General features: G+C 40.2%; 1 protein-coding gene across 3 annotated transcripts; it reads left to right on the plus strand.

Annotated features, from left to right (window-relative positions):
- The first annotated feature begins 233 nt into the window (after positions 1-233).
- Positions 234-14,389, plus strand: LOC136437376 (extended synaptotagmin-2-like). 3 transcript variants are annotated; one of them, XM_066431963.1, is made up of 24 exons: positions 234-458; positions 2,962-3,288; positions 3,423-3,464; positions 3,614-3,748; positions 4,389-4,465; positions 4,805-4,871; positions 5,213-5,302; positions 5,619-5,674; positions 6,087-6,207; positions 6,655-6,757; positions 6,968-7,038; positions 7,211-7,296; positions 7,478-7,526; positions 7,853-7,942; positions 8,515-8,613; positions 8,813-8,884; positions 9,007-9,093; positions 9,338-9,484; positions 9,647-9,813; positions 10,130-10,234; positions 10,549-10,683; positions 11,278-11,395; positions 11,719-11,774; positions 12,602-14,389. In XM_066431963.1, the coding sequence occupies exons 2-24, from the start codon at positions 2,986-2,988 to the stop codon at positions 12,681-12,683; spliced, it is 2,358 nt and encodes a 785-aa protein (XP_066288060.1). In that variant the 5' UTR covers positions 234-458; positions 2,962-2,985; the 3' UTR covers positions 12,684-14,389. The 3 variants fall into 3 exon arrangements, with proteins under 3 accessions (XP_066288060.1, XP_066288058.1, XP_066288059.1); XM_066431961.1 differs by having other exon boundaries at positions 2,969-3,288; XM_066431962.1 differs by having other exon boundaries at positions 2,969-3,288; positions 8,527-8,613.
- Positions 14,390-15,163: the final 774 nt, after the last annotated feature.

Consider the following 15,163-nt stretch of genomic DNA (forward strand, 5'->3'; position numbering starts at 1 on the left):
CATAGCAGGTGTTGTCCTATTGACGAAAAATATTGTTAAAAATGGGAGCCACCAGAGCAAAATCATGGCATCACTCATAAGATAAGAAATCAGTAAAAAAACACTACTATCTATAGATACAGAACGCTGGTTGAGGGGCCTACTATGTAACGTTAGGCCATCCTGTTGTGTTGTGTTGTGTTATGTTATGTTGTGTTGTAGTGGGATAAGTAGTCAAACCTGTCCAACCACTCTTGGTCAAAGGTCATGGGTGACAATGCGTGTCTATTCATCTGGAACAAATTTGGAGAATACTAAAACGTCAACATTTCGCCAAGCTCTTGTAATTGTATCATAGTTAGAATTTTCGTACCTGGTTTTGATTTCGTGGATGACAAATAGACAGGATCTTTGTGAGAGTATCTGCGGGAAGAGACAACACGCTGACAGCTATTGTGTGAGAGTCATTGTCTACACAGGTATGGCACACACGCCCACGGCGCACCTTTTACCTGCATTTCGCATGCTTTTTACAACATTTTGCACGACTTGATCAGGAATAACCACAGAAATGAGTTGCAAGCACTCTCAAACTCTATTGCTTGGTCAAGTACACGAAAGTGCAACAGATTTTAGGTGACCTGGTTTTCTTTGATAAAAATAGATATGCCGCCATTTTGTCCGGTTTAGGAGGGCTCCGCCCAGAATTATCAGGTATGTAGTCAACATACAGGATATGAGAACACGGATATACAATATGTTACTATTGTAATGAAAGTATCATAGAGTTTCCCAAATATGTCTTGATGAATTTTAGCAAGCTATGTCATCGTAACAACCAAGAAAGTACTTGATAGTAAGATCCTGTGAGAATATGCTTAAACAGATCATTTCGGTACAGTTCTGATATAGAATCTTAACGTATAAAATATCTGCAACAATGGCAGCGTAAACCATACGTGTACATTTATTTTGTCACGGATAGAACGTGACATCGTAACGTTATTGCCGTAGGCGGCTGACATATATAGCATAGTGACCTAAAGTTGTGTGAAAACACAACCTAGTGTTATTGTAAGAAGTACGTTTCACCTCACCGAGGACGGCTCGTGATCGAACTGGGGGTGGGTGTAAGTAGGGATAAAATCGCATTTTTAAAACACAGTCGTTTATAGCAATTACATAGACGATAGCCGTTTGATTGCCGTTATTGCGAAGGGGATTGACCTTAATGTCCGTTCGTAGTACGCATATACACGTTCGGAGTTTCAAATAAAACGGAATTGTGGTTTAAGCACCAAAAGTGTGTGGACGTCAGGAAGTCTCTTTAATCACCTCAGTGCCTTCGATGTCCCCTCAAACTTGTCTTCTCACACCATCCACCCATTACGTCATCACCAAAACACGTCCTATGTTCACTGGTCATCCTTGTTGCAAGTATTCCATGCGTTTTCCTCGCAGCAGACGCATACATTGTATATGTCAGGTAGTGACAACATTTGAGAAACTCCAATCAAATCACTGCAACCATTATATTTACCATCGCTTTTATAGACATATCGTAACCTCAATACTATATATACTTATCAACATAAACTTCAACTTCAACTTAGACTACCCCCAGATAACCCCGCTAGGGGCAAAGTAGGGGGGGAGGAGGTCCCAGGCTAAGGCGGGCAGGCCTCCAGCCTGGCGCGGAAAGACTCAACGGTGGGAGCCGTAACAACCGCGCCAGGCAGGGCGTTCCACTCGGGTATGGTGCGGGGGAAGTATGAATATTTGTAAGAGTCTGTTCGGGCGTAAAGTGGTTGAAATTTGAGCGTGTGGCTTCCCCGGATGCGCCCCTGGGCTGGTTTCAGTAGACTATCTGTATTAATATTAATATTGATATGGTTATTAACTAGCTTATAGAAAAAGGTGAGGCGGGCGTTCCTCCTCCTTTCAGAGAGAAGGGTCCACTGCAGGTCATTGAGCATTTGTGTCACGCTGCTAGTCTGCCGGTAGTCATTCAGAGTCACTCGGGCGGCCCTGCGCTGGACGGCCTCCACCGCCTGTATCCCTTTGGTGGTGTACGGGTCCCAGACCGGTGGCACTATATTCCAAGTGGGGCCGCACCAGCGCTTTGTAACAAGTGGCCTTGACCCTAGATGGACAATGGGTCAAATTGCGCCGAATGACCCTAGTACCCTGCCGGCTTTGCTAGTGGCGTAGTTGATATGGGTGTCCCACCGCAGATCGTCGGACAGTTGTACTCCAAGATAGGGGTGGGACTTGACACCGGTGAGCGCTTCTCCACTTAGGGAGTACTGGGTTAGGATGGGGTGCTTTTTACGGGTGATATGGAGGATGTGGCATTTAGAGGGATTGAACGACATAAGCCAACATAAAACGTAAATAATCTATTATTATTGTTTGTCGTTGTCATAAAACATCAATTACAGGATTGTAGTACGTATATCGAAAGGTCCGACTTGTCTACGTCTAACCAATATAGTTTTGTCCCTTCTCAAAGAAAGAGAATCAAAATTGATATCTTGAATTGTCGAGATCGCAGTTAGCAACAATTAATGCAGAATGAAGATGTGCGATCCATTTTCGTGTCTAGAAGAATGTCACGAACAGTAAATTGCGCTGACAGCGTTCTGCATTCAGAGTAGATATAACAATTGACTTTTTAACAATTCATTCCCAGGGGAAGAGACCATAAAATTAGTAAAAGAGTTACCCTCATGGGTGTATACTTCTTATCAAATATGAATGAAGTCATATTGAGCAAACTTAACATTGATATATATATAGTCCTCAATAAAAGACCGCTTTTTCCAGCAATCCGGAACAACTTTCACACGAACGTGTTACTTGTTCGATACCTTGACGTACGTTGAATATGGATATGTTAATCGCCCACGCAATGAACTAAAACTAATTTAAACCACACGAAAATATGAAAAATTCTAAACCTCCTCTGTTGTTCCTACATAGCTTGCAGAGTCAAACGACAGAAGAATGGAGTCTGAAGAACCCAAAGTTGAGAAGGAAACGGAGCGTAGTTGGAAGGACTTGTGGGATGTCTACCACCCCACCACGGAGTCCATCCGGATCTACGTCATGTCGCTCGGCGTGCTGGTGCTGGTGTGGCTGGTGGGGTACTGGGGCTTCAGCATCACCTGGGTCATGCTGGGGCTCTTCATCTGGATGTGGCGCGAGAAGAAGATCAAGAAGAAAAACTACAAGATCCAAACGGCACGCGGTGTGGCGCAGAACGAACAGACCACCATTCTGTCCAGTGTACAAGATCTGCCGTCATGGGTACGAGGGTTCTGTGTTCTTGAAACAAATGAAGTCAATAAATTGATTGAATTGAAATTACACACAATCGTCGAATGACCCTCACGTACTTAACCAAACCGTTTCTTCATTAAATTCGGTCCTTCCTTTTTCAGGTTTACTTCCCAGACGTGGAGAAAGCAGAATGGCTAAACAAGGTAAGACTCAAAGCAGTCATTTCCAGATTCACTGTGATTCAAGCTTTTGGCAATGTACTTATACCGTGGAGTTGTAAGTAGACGTATTTTTTCTGTAGTTTCCAGAGGTATACTGGGGATATGAAAGCGTTTTCCCAACAATTTTGCAGATTTTGGCTCAAGTGTGGCCGAACCTGGACCGCTATGTGGAGGAGACATTGCGCATGTCCGTGGAGCCGGCTGTACAGCAGGCAAACGAAATGCTGAAGTCTTTCCAGTTCAGTAAGATCGACCTGGGAGATGAGGTGGGTGCTGAGATGAAGGGTTGTTACATCAAGTCTTTAAAAATGTTCAAACATGTGTTAATTGGATACATAAAAGTATACAGACTTTAGAAAAAGTAGAACCAAAAAAATTGTTTTGGAATGACAGTAAAAGAATCCAAAAGTTGTTATTAGTGAGGTTTCTTTCTTGGTTGATTAATTGATTGATTGAGCCATAATCTTTTGATGAAAAACCTGAATTGGCCTGCTGGTCACTGGAAAGAGGTAAGGGCCAGGCAAAATAAAACAGTGATACAGAAAACATGATTGAAGTCCTGATAAATCCATGAACATAATATATCCTTACAAATACACAGTATCAAATACACAACGATTAGATAATGATGAAAGTAATGATAACGGTAGAATGTTGACAATTACAAAATCTATATTTTGGGTGTCTGAATTGTTGTATGGCTAAAACAACTATCAGGGGTATGCATCTGAAAGCAAAATATTACTAAAGTAATCAAAGTAACAACATCAATATCATTAGCATCGTGAATTCGCCAAAGTGACAGAGGCTTGTCAATATCACATGATTGCAAAACGTACGGAGAAACCTTCAGCCATGAAACCTTTAGTGAACTACCTTGAATGACATACTTTATTCTCTCTCCAGCCTCCGAGGGTTGCGGGTGTTCAAGTCTACACCGAGTATGTCAAGAAGAACGAAATCGTCATGGACATGGATCTAATGTAAGTACACTTTTCTCACTTACAGAGTAGGGTCGAACTCGCATAACATAGAAATGAGACTGAATTGACCTTTCATCGACCTCCTAAGTGGAACGCGCAGCTGTATTGCGTGATTTCGCCGAATATATCATAAAGCTTGGTGCATGCTAGAAGTCTTTGTTACTCCGATATGCTATATATCTACTGGTCTGAAATCATTGACCATTGGCTACATATTTATTGTGTTTTGTGAACGGTTGAAGTACGACCTTCTTGAACAAAGTTTGCGTACAAATACACGGGATAACAAACAAGGCTGCACGGAAAGGCAGATAAAATTACATTCTTTTTTTATTATAGGTATTCCGGAGACTGTGACATTCAAATTCGCATCAAACGTTTCCTGGCTGGTGTGCAAGATCTACAGGTGATTTTTTGAACATTGTTTCCACGCCTCGTACTTTCTCATGACAAATAAAAGAGCACCAACGCATCAAATTTTTTGCTCATTGTGGCAACGTTTGCTTGTCACAGAAACTTTACGAAAACTTAACGTTTTCATCGCATGTGATGAACTTTATAACGCTATTTGAACACCGCGTGCCGAATAACTAACATTGACGCAAATAGAAACGAGAGATCATTCAACAACAGCTTTTGAGTAAACAGGCTTTGAGATATATTAGTATCGCTTTGGAAAACGCTGTAGTTTTCAATTTAAAGTTGGCTAAATTCTTATTAAGCTTCTTTGAAAAAATCGTTTTGAAGGTCCAGGGCACCGTCCGAGTGGTGATGAAACCGCTGATGAGTCAACATCCCCTGGTGGGAGGAATCACCGTGTTTTTCCTTAATAGACCGGTAAGAGACATTCACTTGTAACGCTATACCTTAAGGCAGCCCAGTCGTGACCTAAGTGGTGTATAATTGAAGTGGTGAAGTACTTCAGCCTCTTTAGTTTTACAGGGAAGTTAACCGGTGAATTGAAATACAAAATATAAAGAGAAAAAAGGACATGAATGAAGGACGTTCACAAGTGTTCTCACCTTTGTCATAGAATGATAGTCTACGTAAACACGCATACATTATGAACAATGTAATTTTGTCCTTTGGTGCAATTTTTTTTACTGTTTTCGATCTAACGTTAACGCGTACACGTACACATTGACACCCACAGGACATCAACTTCAATCTGAGTAACATTGGAGAGGTGCTGAATTTTCCTGGTTTAAGGTAAGGGTTTCCTGCATGTTTCACTAGTTGTTAAGGTCAGAGTGGACTCGCATGTAGATCAATCTACCGTCGGTAGCTAAGGCCGTTCGGTATGCATGATACATTCGCGAGGGTTGTGAAGCGAAAACTGCTATCGTTAAATCAAGGGGCACGCTGGACATGTACCACGGAGTTGCCCACGACGTACCTTAAACAAACCCTGATGCCCCAAACTTGAGAATCTAATATGTTACCAAGCCGTCATTCCTTCCTTCATTAAAACTTTCATTGCTACTTTACGCTGAGCTCACAAACGCAGTAACAATCTCTAGTGATATTTGCTAAGTACGTGTTTTCCATGTTTCCATCTTGTCAAAGTTCTTACGCTATGTACGACTAGAAAGTTATATTCATTTTGTCTGTTCTTGGACAGCTCCTTGCTGAAGGGCGTGGTAGCTGACCAAGTGGCGGCGTTCATGGTCCTGCCGAACCGTTTCCCCATCCCCCTGGTACCAGACCTGGACGTCAGCAGGCTCAGATACCCCATGCCGAAGGTCAGCACAGATTAAGTATTGGGGGCGACGTTTCTTCTTTATATTAATCGTCTTCCACTGCTTCCGAAAAAGAAGTCAAACCCAGCTAGTTTAGATATAGCCAACAATTGTATTTAGTACCAGTAGCCTATTGTTACAACAAAGTCAGACACAGTTTACTGACGCATGTATGTTTTTCTCTATGTTTTTACCATGTATTTGCAATTAGCCCACGGGCATGAACTTGCAATAAACTTCTTATTAAAAGTGTTCGGAATGATAAGGATTTGACAACGCTATAGCTAATCTATCATCTATACTTCTGCTAAACACTTGAATCAGAGAAAATAAGCTGAAATAGAATACACTTGTGTTTAATGCATGTCATTTTTCTGTCCAAACGTTAACATAATCGTCACTTGGTTGATATGTTGGGTTCTTTACCGGTTCAATGATCGATGTTTTCAGGGAGTTCTGCGTATTCAGCTGAAAGAGGCGAAACAACTGATGTCAGCTGATCCGGATTTCTTCACTAAGAAGGGCAAATCAGATCCTTACTGTACCCTACATGGTAAATACCAACACAAAATGTATTTCAACATCAACTCAAGTTCAAAGGGAAAGATCATTTACATATTGAATTAAAAACTATTTGAAACCGAGATATCATCATTCATCACTGTATTACTTCATCATTTGACATCCCGGACCTTGCACGTGTGCGGAATGCTACTAGGGATACACCATGAGTGTAAAGTATGATTTGCATGATGTTTTTCAGTTGGGGCCCAGTTCTTCAAGAGTAAGACCATTCAAAGGACTCTGGACCCGAAGTGGAACCAGTATTTTGAGGTATGTGAAAATGAAAGCAGAATAGAGCTTGCGACCTTCCTAACGATGCTCTTTGGTCGATATGTCCAATCCATTAGATGTCAACAGTTGAGATTTCTTTGTGTCTACTCTCATATTCTACACACCAACGCGGAAAGACATGAAATAGAGTGTGATGGTCTCGTTACTCCAGGCTGTGGTGTACGAGGTAGAAGGACAGACCATGCAGATCAACGTCTTTGACGAGGATCCTGGAGTTAAAGATGATCCTCTTGGAAAGTGAGTTTCTTTTTTTCTTCACTGAAGTTGTGCCTGGTAACGAACGTAGACTTCGACTCTCCCGTGACCAGCGGCACTTTGGGTAGCAAGCTTTCTCTCAACTCGAGCGGTTCTGGGTTCCAAGGGCTCCATAATCGAACTTGTCCTAGAAAATTCATTGTTCGTGTTTTGATTATTGCAGTGCTACAGTGAGTATCGGGCAAGTCGCAAAGGAAGGATTCACGGATGTGGTAAACCATTTCTTACCTCTATCTTCTTGATCTTCTTCATTACTTTGTAAAGCTTTACTGTAAAGCTCCTAATTTCTTATGTATTAGTTTAGATTGGGCAAACCATTGCCACTTGAAGCTGGGCAGAATCAAGTGAACTTGATCGATTGACTCAAACACTTTTCTCCACACACCGCTGACTTCTCTGTGAACCTTATCATTTTATGGACTGTAACTGCAAGAAGGAAGAACTTATTTCCTCCACATTCCAACTTGAGCTTAAAGGTACAGATCACCAGGTGGCAAGTCTTTTAGTCAAACAATGTTTTCTTACAATTCTCCTTCAGTGGCTGCCGCTGGAGGACGCCAAGAGTGGACAAGTGCGCTTGCGGATGACTTGGCTTGGACTAAGCTCCCAACGGGAGGCTCTAGAAAAGGTAAGGAGACTGATAGAAAACATTCCACGGTGTCTCAAGGAAAGTGGCAATAGATGCGTTTGATCTGTTTCAATGTAAGGGGCATTAGGAAATCTCTTTCAGTTTAAGTTGGTGGTATGCCTTTGTGTTTTTGAATGTATAGAATCTTAGCATGATTGACAGCATTAGCACGTGAGCTCATGTCTTGTGTCCTTGTACCTTTCTCCTTCATATACTTGTGTTGATGACGGCATGCCGACCTGACTTGCACCCAAAATGACATCCTGGTGAGTTTCTTTCACACTTGTAGATCACTGAATAATTTATAGGATGCACCGTCTCAGTTTTTGGTATCCGTCATACTATGAACTTTTCTTCTTCTTCCCTCATTGATAATGGTCGATGAATACGCCGATTGCCACGTACTGAATCATCAGGTAAACTCTAACTGCCGAGAAACATCATGGACGCTATCTTTGGCATAGAGTTGACAGGGCACTGGGTGGTAAGGTGGGTGTTGTTGAAAAGTGATCACGGTGTTAGGTGTTTTTAAAAATCGTATAGAAATTAACAAGGAATATCTCTGTCAACAGATGTACACACAGATGGAACGGATGAAGAGAGTGACTGACATGGATGACATGTCGTCAGCTCTTCTATTTGTTCGCGTGGATTCTGCATCTGGTCTACCGGTGAGTCACTAGCCTGACTATTCCATAACTGCCACTTTTCTTTAAACGTGTGTTACCGCCGTTCGCTTTAGAGTTGACATTGACTTGCTGCTAGCGACTATACAATACTAGCAAATGGTGACGATGTGCATGTATTGCATTGGACTTTGTGGGATTTGGAATAAAAGAGCGGTGTTAAACATGTGTGTTTGGCTTGCAGAGAAAGAAGAAGGTTGAGGACATGAATACCTACGTGGAACTGACGATGGGAAAGAAGCACGAAAAGTCATGGGTGAGTACGGTCACGTTATTTTCCTGCCATGCAAGCAGAAACATTTCCGTTTTGAACGAAGCCTGAAATGTTTATCAGAATGATAAAGTACATAACTCATCCCTTTTTCACTCCAACGTTAGATTCAATGGGGTACGGACAAACCAGTGTGGGGCCAGGGGTTCACTTTCCTTCTGAAGGATCCTCACTCTGAAGAAATACTGATTGAGGTATGAAGACATTTGTTTTAATATATTTATGTACTACACGTAGATTATGTAGATACAACCAGTCGCACTGTTGTTTGTCTATTACCAAGACCATCATGTAGAAGTCGGAATATATCTATGTTTAAGCATTTCAAAATATCAGAAACGATCGGCTAACCATGGATGTATATATAGTAACATAGTAAATTGACCTCACACTTTGACAAGTTATGAGTATACCTCACCTGCGACATTCATTCATCAGATCAAAGATGAAAAGTCCAAGAAGATGATAGGCAAGAAAATCGTCCCGGTGGCAATGGTGTTGGAGACGATGAAGTCCAGTGATCCTGTCTTCCTGGAAGGTCCTAAAGGAGTCAAGATCGAGCTAAAAATGGAGCTGATACTCAGGGTATACAATTTGTTTATGCTAGCAACTTTGCCATATATTTTTTTCATTACCATCTTAAACCATTGGAGATGTATTGTTTTTGACGCAGAAAGCCACTTGAAAATGACTATAACATTTTCATGGAAGAAGTTGCGTATAGAAAAAATATTACTGGTGTTTCAGATTCTGTCTTCCGATGTTGGCGAGGAATCATTTGAAGAGGAGGAGATTCCCTTGACGCCGACCCTGACCCCTCCCTCCACACCTGACGCCGGACCGTCCAGCCCAATGATGATCCCTGAGATAAGGCTGGCCAGTATCTCCGAGACTGAGCTGTCCTCCACTCCCGAGTAGGTTCTACGTGCTGGGATACTTAATGTTACCGATAATCTTGGCCTTACTTATATCAGGACCTTATGTTGTGTTGTTACATAAACGTAGTGATGCCCAACAAATAAATAACATGTCTAGTCAGGATTAGACGTTTCATTTTAGTTCCGACGCAAAATTGAATAGCTCTTATCATAGTTTCGGTTAATTAATCAGCCTTTACTTATGACAAGATTTTTCTGAAAAAGGGTTCGATTGCATACCAATTTGTCAGGAATAAGTATACGCGTGTAGATAGTCCGAATGATAAAAGTCATCTTACCATTGTCCTGTCAGCTCGCCGCTTACACCAGTGCCCAAAGGAGAAGCTGGGCAACTCCTGATGACCATCTACCATAGCCTGACCAGCAACAAGGTGTTGGTCACCGTGCACAAGGCCAGGTGAGAACGAACTACATTTGTATACATGAAACAGATGGTTACTACTGTGCTCATTTCATGTCAGTTACATTTGATCATGATTTTTATAATATTTGAAGTGCTTATTATTATCATAGTCTTGTATGAGTAAAAAGAATGCTGTTATAGATATTTGAAGGAAAACATCCCGCCCCAAGGGTTTACCTTTTATGTTGTTCTAGGCATTGAGCACATTCCTACTTGGTTGCTTCCAATTAACCGTCAATTTGTTAATCTTGCATTTTAAAGCAATGTATGATGTTTGTCAACTTTCTTTCCGACATTTTTCCTTCTAGGAATCTTCTTCCACCACGTGGTTCAAAGATAGCTGATGCGTATGTGCGCATGCGCTTTTGTGTTGGTGCGAAGAAGTCAGAGATCAAGAAAACAGGTGTCGTCAAGGAGAACCTCAACCCTGCCTGGGATGAAACGTGAGCATCCTGCTATTTCTTGACACATACATACATGTACATGTACTGGAATGTTGAAAAGTCTGCAGTGGTTTTATTTTCACGTTTTCTTTTTTTGTGGTGACCTATCCACTGTAAATGTATTACAATTCCAATGAATAGATGAATTCCAATGTCTTATTGCAGAAGTGTTTCAACCACAAGTTTATAACACAGTGAAAACCACCTTTCCCCTCCTACCTCCAAATAAAACTACCGCAATAAGTAAACAAATTTGCAGCTCTATATGATAGTCTCTGTTCATGTGTACTTCATTTTCCTCTTTCTAAAGGGTCCAGTCATGTTCATCATACAATAATTTTATCATAGGAAATCGAGGCCATTTTGGGGACAATTAGTACTGAACAAAATCCAACTGTCTTGTGACAGAAAAGGTTGTCATGTGTCTTTGTTGACAGTCAGTTCTATCATAGACTTGCTGAAAAAATGCTATGGCAAAAACGTTGTGTGATAAATATGACTGCACCTTAAGGAAATGTTTCACTAAGTTCATGTTTAAATCATTTATTATCACTCCAACATTGATGTTTTGTAACGTAATCATGTATCACACAGGCTGGGCTTTCCTGCCAGTCTCACTGAGGCCAAGAAGGGTCATCTTGAAGTGGCCGTGAAGCACAAGAGGTCCCTACTGAAGAGTTTCCGTGGAACTGACAGCTGGTTTCTTGGGGAGGTGAGTAGGTTTGAGACTAGATAAGCATGACTGTCTGAAGGTGATGCATGTACCACGAGTGACACAACCTACATGTACATGCAGTCCCTGATTAATCAAAACAGCATCAAGAAATGAATGTTGAATGAAATGGACCTGTACATTACATAACTTGCTCACATATACTTCCTACTAGCAATGCATTACTGTGTACAAGTTAACAGCAAATTGCTTGTACAGAATACTATATTCATGTACTGTTGTTATGTTGTCCAGAAATAACCTGACAACAATGACAACTCTGACACAATAATTCAGTTCTTTGTCTTGTCCTGTTACTACAGGTGGAAGTGGACCTGTCAAAAGTGGAACAACTGCAGATTAAAGGCCAGCCTCAATGGTAGTATCATGATATTCTAGTTTGCAATTCAACTCTTCATTTAAACTTATAATGCAGGTTTTATATCATGATATTAAAACTGCATATTAGTACATTTTGTATTTCACACATGTTGAATACTAGTACCTTAGTCAATGTTCACTCAATCTGATATTAGGCCACAGCAAGTAAATTGTATGGATGACATCTTCTGCAGACTCAAAATTTAGTGCACGCAGGCGAAAAAAAAACAAGGCGGGCAAAAAAAACAGATATCCACATTTTTAAACTTGAATATCATAAAGCATGTAAAAGAATTGAAGTGATAAAACATGGTATTACAACAAACAAGTCTTTTATCCCTGTATTCATTAAGACAGTAACTTACACTGATGTCAACATCAAAATCATTATGAATTTAGATCCGGGTTTGTATAGCACATCAAGAACGCAGAGACAAGGTTTCCAGTAAACTGGGCACTGGAGTCTCCTGAGTCATGCGGCAGACTGATGGTGACTAAATAATGCTGACTCTGCTCCCCTCGAAATAACCATGTCTACATGTGCAAATGCCTTTCTACGGCTCCTAGAACGTTTTTGCAATGGAACTGACAGGCGTTTGAAACATATTGCCCCGTTTTAGGTATATTGACCATTGCCAAAGGGTAAAAAATTCTTGTTTTTTATTTCAAAATTAGGCGAAAATCAATGCGCACGCTGATGTCATCCATAAAATTTACTTGCTGTGGCCTTAGTTTAAAATACAAGTAAATTTCACATACATGAGGGACAGATTCACACCAACATCACACTACAGTGTTAATCAGTATGGATCTGTTGTTCTCTAGGTTTGATCTGAAGAGGGATGTTGGAGCAAAGCTGTCCAGGTACGCCTCCTTCATCAGCACAAGGTCAGGATCAGAATCGTAATGTCGACACCACGGATGACTTCCTGACTTGTTACTAGCAACTGTTGGAGAGCAGACTAAGAGCCCTGTCACATCTACTGTACTATAGGTTTGTGACAGCAAGCTGAGGACATTCTTGAGACAGTCATGACTGTGTTGTACAAAATCAAGCTGTCTTGTGACAAAAAAAGGTTGTCATAGATGGTCAGTTCTGTCATCACCTTGCTGAAAATCCTTCAGCAAAAACATCACATATTCGAATTTGACTTGAAGCTGAACAAGCTATGTGGGTAATACATGACTCTCTGATAAGACTATGGCTTATACCAAAATTTCATTAGTAGTATATAGTTATTACACATTGTGTAATCAGCTATGCAATATGGATTTTGTGGAATTCTGTTATCTGGAATATCTGGAATTCATGATTACCAGAAGAATTATGTTGCAGGAGAATAACTAAACCTTTTTGTTAGTTTATCTATACTACTACTGTAACATCTATCTGTTAGTGAATAGAAACATGTGCAATGCTTGTACAGAATGTGCCTTCATAGTTAAAAAAGACCCCATTATCAAATAGACAATATTAGTGAAGCAATAGAAATTAAATGAAATGGCAAGTATGATGTAGTTGACATGTATCAACATCATGAATGAAGAAAATGATGCAATACCATGACAATTTTTGCTAAGCTAAAAAAATATCGTTTGTAAGATGTTGACAATGTGTTTTATTTTTGTGAAAATACTGTAAGTTTGTAGTACCACGTAGAGGCAACATAAAACATAATTATGAGCTTACATGTAAGAAACAAAATAGTAATTAAAAAAGTAAGGTAACTATTTTGCAGCTGCTATGTTGTCATAGATTCTACCATGAGTCAGCATTTTTGTCCTTGCCAAGAATATATCAAGTTATTATAACCAATGTTGACAGGTCTGTCATTTTCAAATGTGAGCATTTTAAATCGAACCCAACAGACTATAGTGCCAGCATTGAGCATGCTAAAACATTCCTTTAGTCTCTTGTGGGAATAATTGACATGAAAGTAATTCAGCACCAAGGACAGAATAAATTAACTGGCTTTGCAAGACCAAGAAGATAAGCTGAGATGTTTGCAAGAGACGAGCTGCCATGCTCGTTTGGTAGAACCGAAAGAGTCAAACCTTGATATATGCTGTCCTTGGTGCTGAATTACTTTCATGTCAATTATTCCCACTAGAAACTACAGGAATGTTTAAGCATTAAAGTTTAAGTGACCCGCGCTTCCTGAAAAGACGCATAGGGGTGGCGCCCATCTCCATTTCTATAGCCCGTGGGCCACACACATTTGTGCAAGTCACTACAGCAGGGGGCTAGTCCGCTGGTAGTGATGTGTGTGTTTAACTACCATACTCTTTCCCAAATGCTGAGTGCTAAGCAGAGAAAGCAGTATGTACCATTTTTAAAGTCTTTGGTCATGTTTTAGCATGCTCAGTAATAAATATATAAACTGTACATGTGCGCATGTATAATGTCATAATTTTGCAACAGTAATAACATAACGATATGCAAATCCAAATTTTCCTGGCAACCTCCAGACTTAACCATCCAGATTGGCAGACAATACTTCCATCAGCATTAACAAACACCCTATAGATGGCATATCGATGTGATGTTTGCATGTGTAAGTTTGTATATTGGATTCTGAAAAATAAACGGGGTCACCACTATTCCTCTCCATACATGTGTTTGTGGAGAAAATCACCCCTTCTCATGTTATAAATGGAACAGCCCTGTCTACATTAATTTCTCTCCAAATGTAATTATAGCCCATGAAGTCTGGGGAAGAACAGGATTGCCCATCTATTTTCATCTCTGCGTACACTGATGGAGGAAGAAATATTGGTAAGACAATATAAAGTAGGGGACAAACCACTTAATTCATACGGGATGAGGCAGTAACGGGTAATCTAGATTATCAAAAGAAACTTATTTCGTGTAGGGATTGCAAAATTGCCAAATAACACACCCTACTATTTTTGCAACAACTCAGAAACAAAATAAATACAATTCAGTTTGGTAAATCACCAAGATCAGCCATGCGAGCAACCAAAACTTAAGAATTTCATGGTAGCATTTTTTCATCAGAGTTGCCTTGCATTATCTTATAAGATCAATATAGTATTACATAATTTCTTAACATAGTAAAAGTTCCTGATGACATCAATGAAAGTGGAGAAATTTTGTATGTACAGGTGAGATTATTACTCTATGAAAAACAAAAGACTTTTTTAAAAGAGTTTATTAGGATACCTAACGGATAACCAACCGACCAGACTGACTATACAATCATGCATAAACTCACAACAACATCTTCAAAAAGGCACTCTTTTTACTAGATGGCGATCGCTGAGTGACCGTACAGTGACCAAAATTGCAATTGTATAACTCTTGATTTCATAATTGCAATACATGAATGATGTAAAAGTTTGACTTATATGTAAAAGCCAATAAAA

This window comes from Branchiostoma lanceolatum, chromosome 6, assembly GCF_035083965.1.
Source record: "Branchiostoma lanceolatum isolate klBraLanc5 chromosome 6, klBraLanc5.hap2, whole genome shotgun sequence".
In the NCBI taxonomy this organism is placed as follows: domain Eukaryota; kingdom Metazoa; phylum Chordata; class Leptocardii; order Amphioxiformes; family Branchiostomatidae; genus Branchiostoma; species Branchiostoma lanceolatum.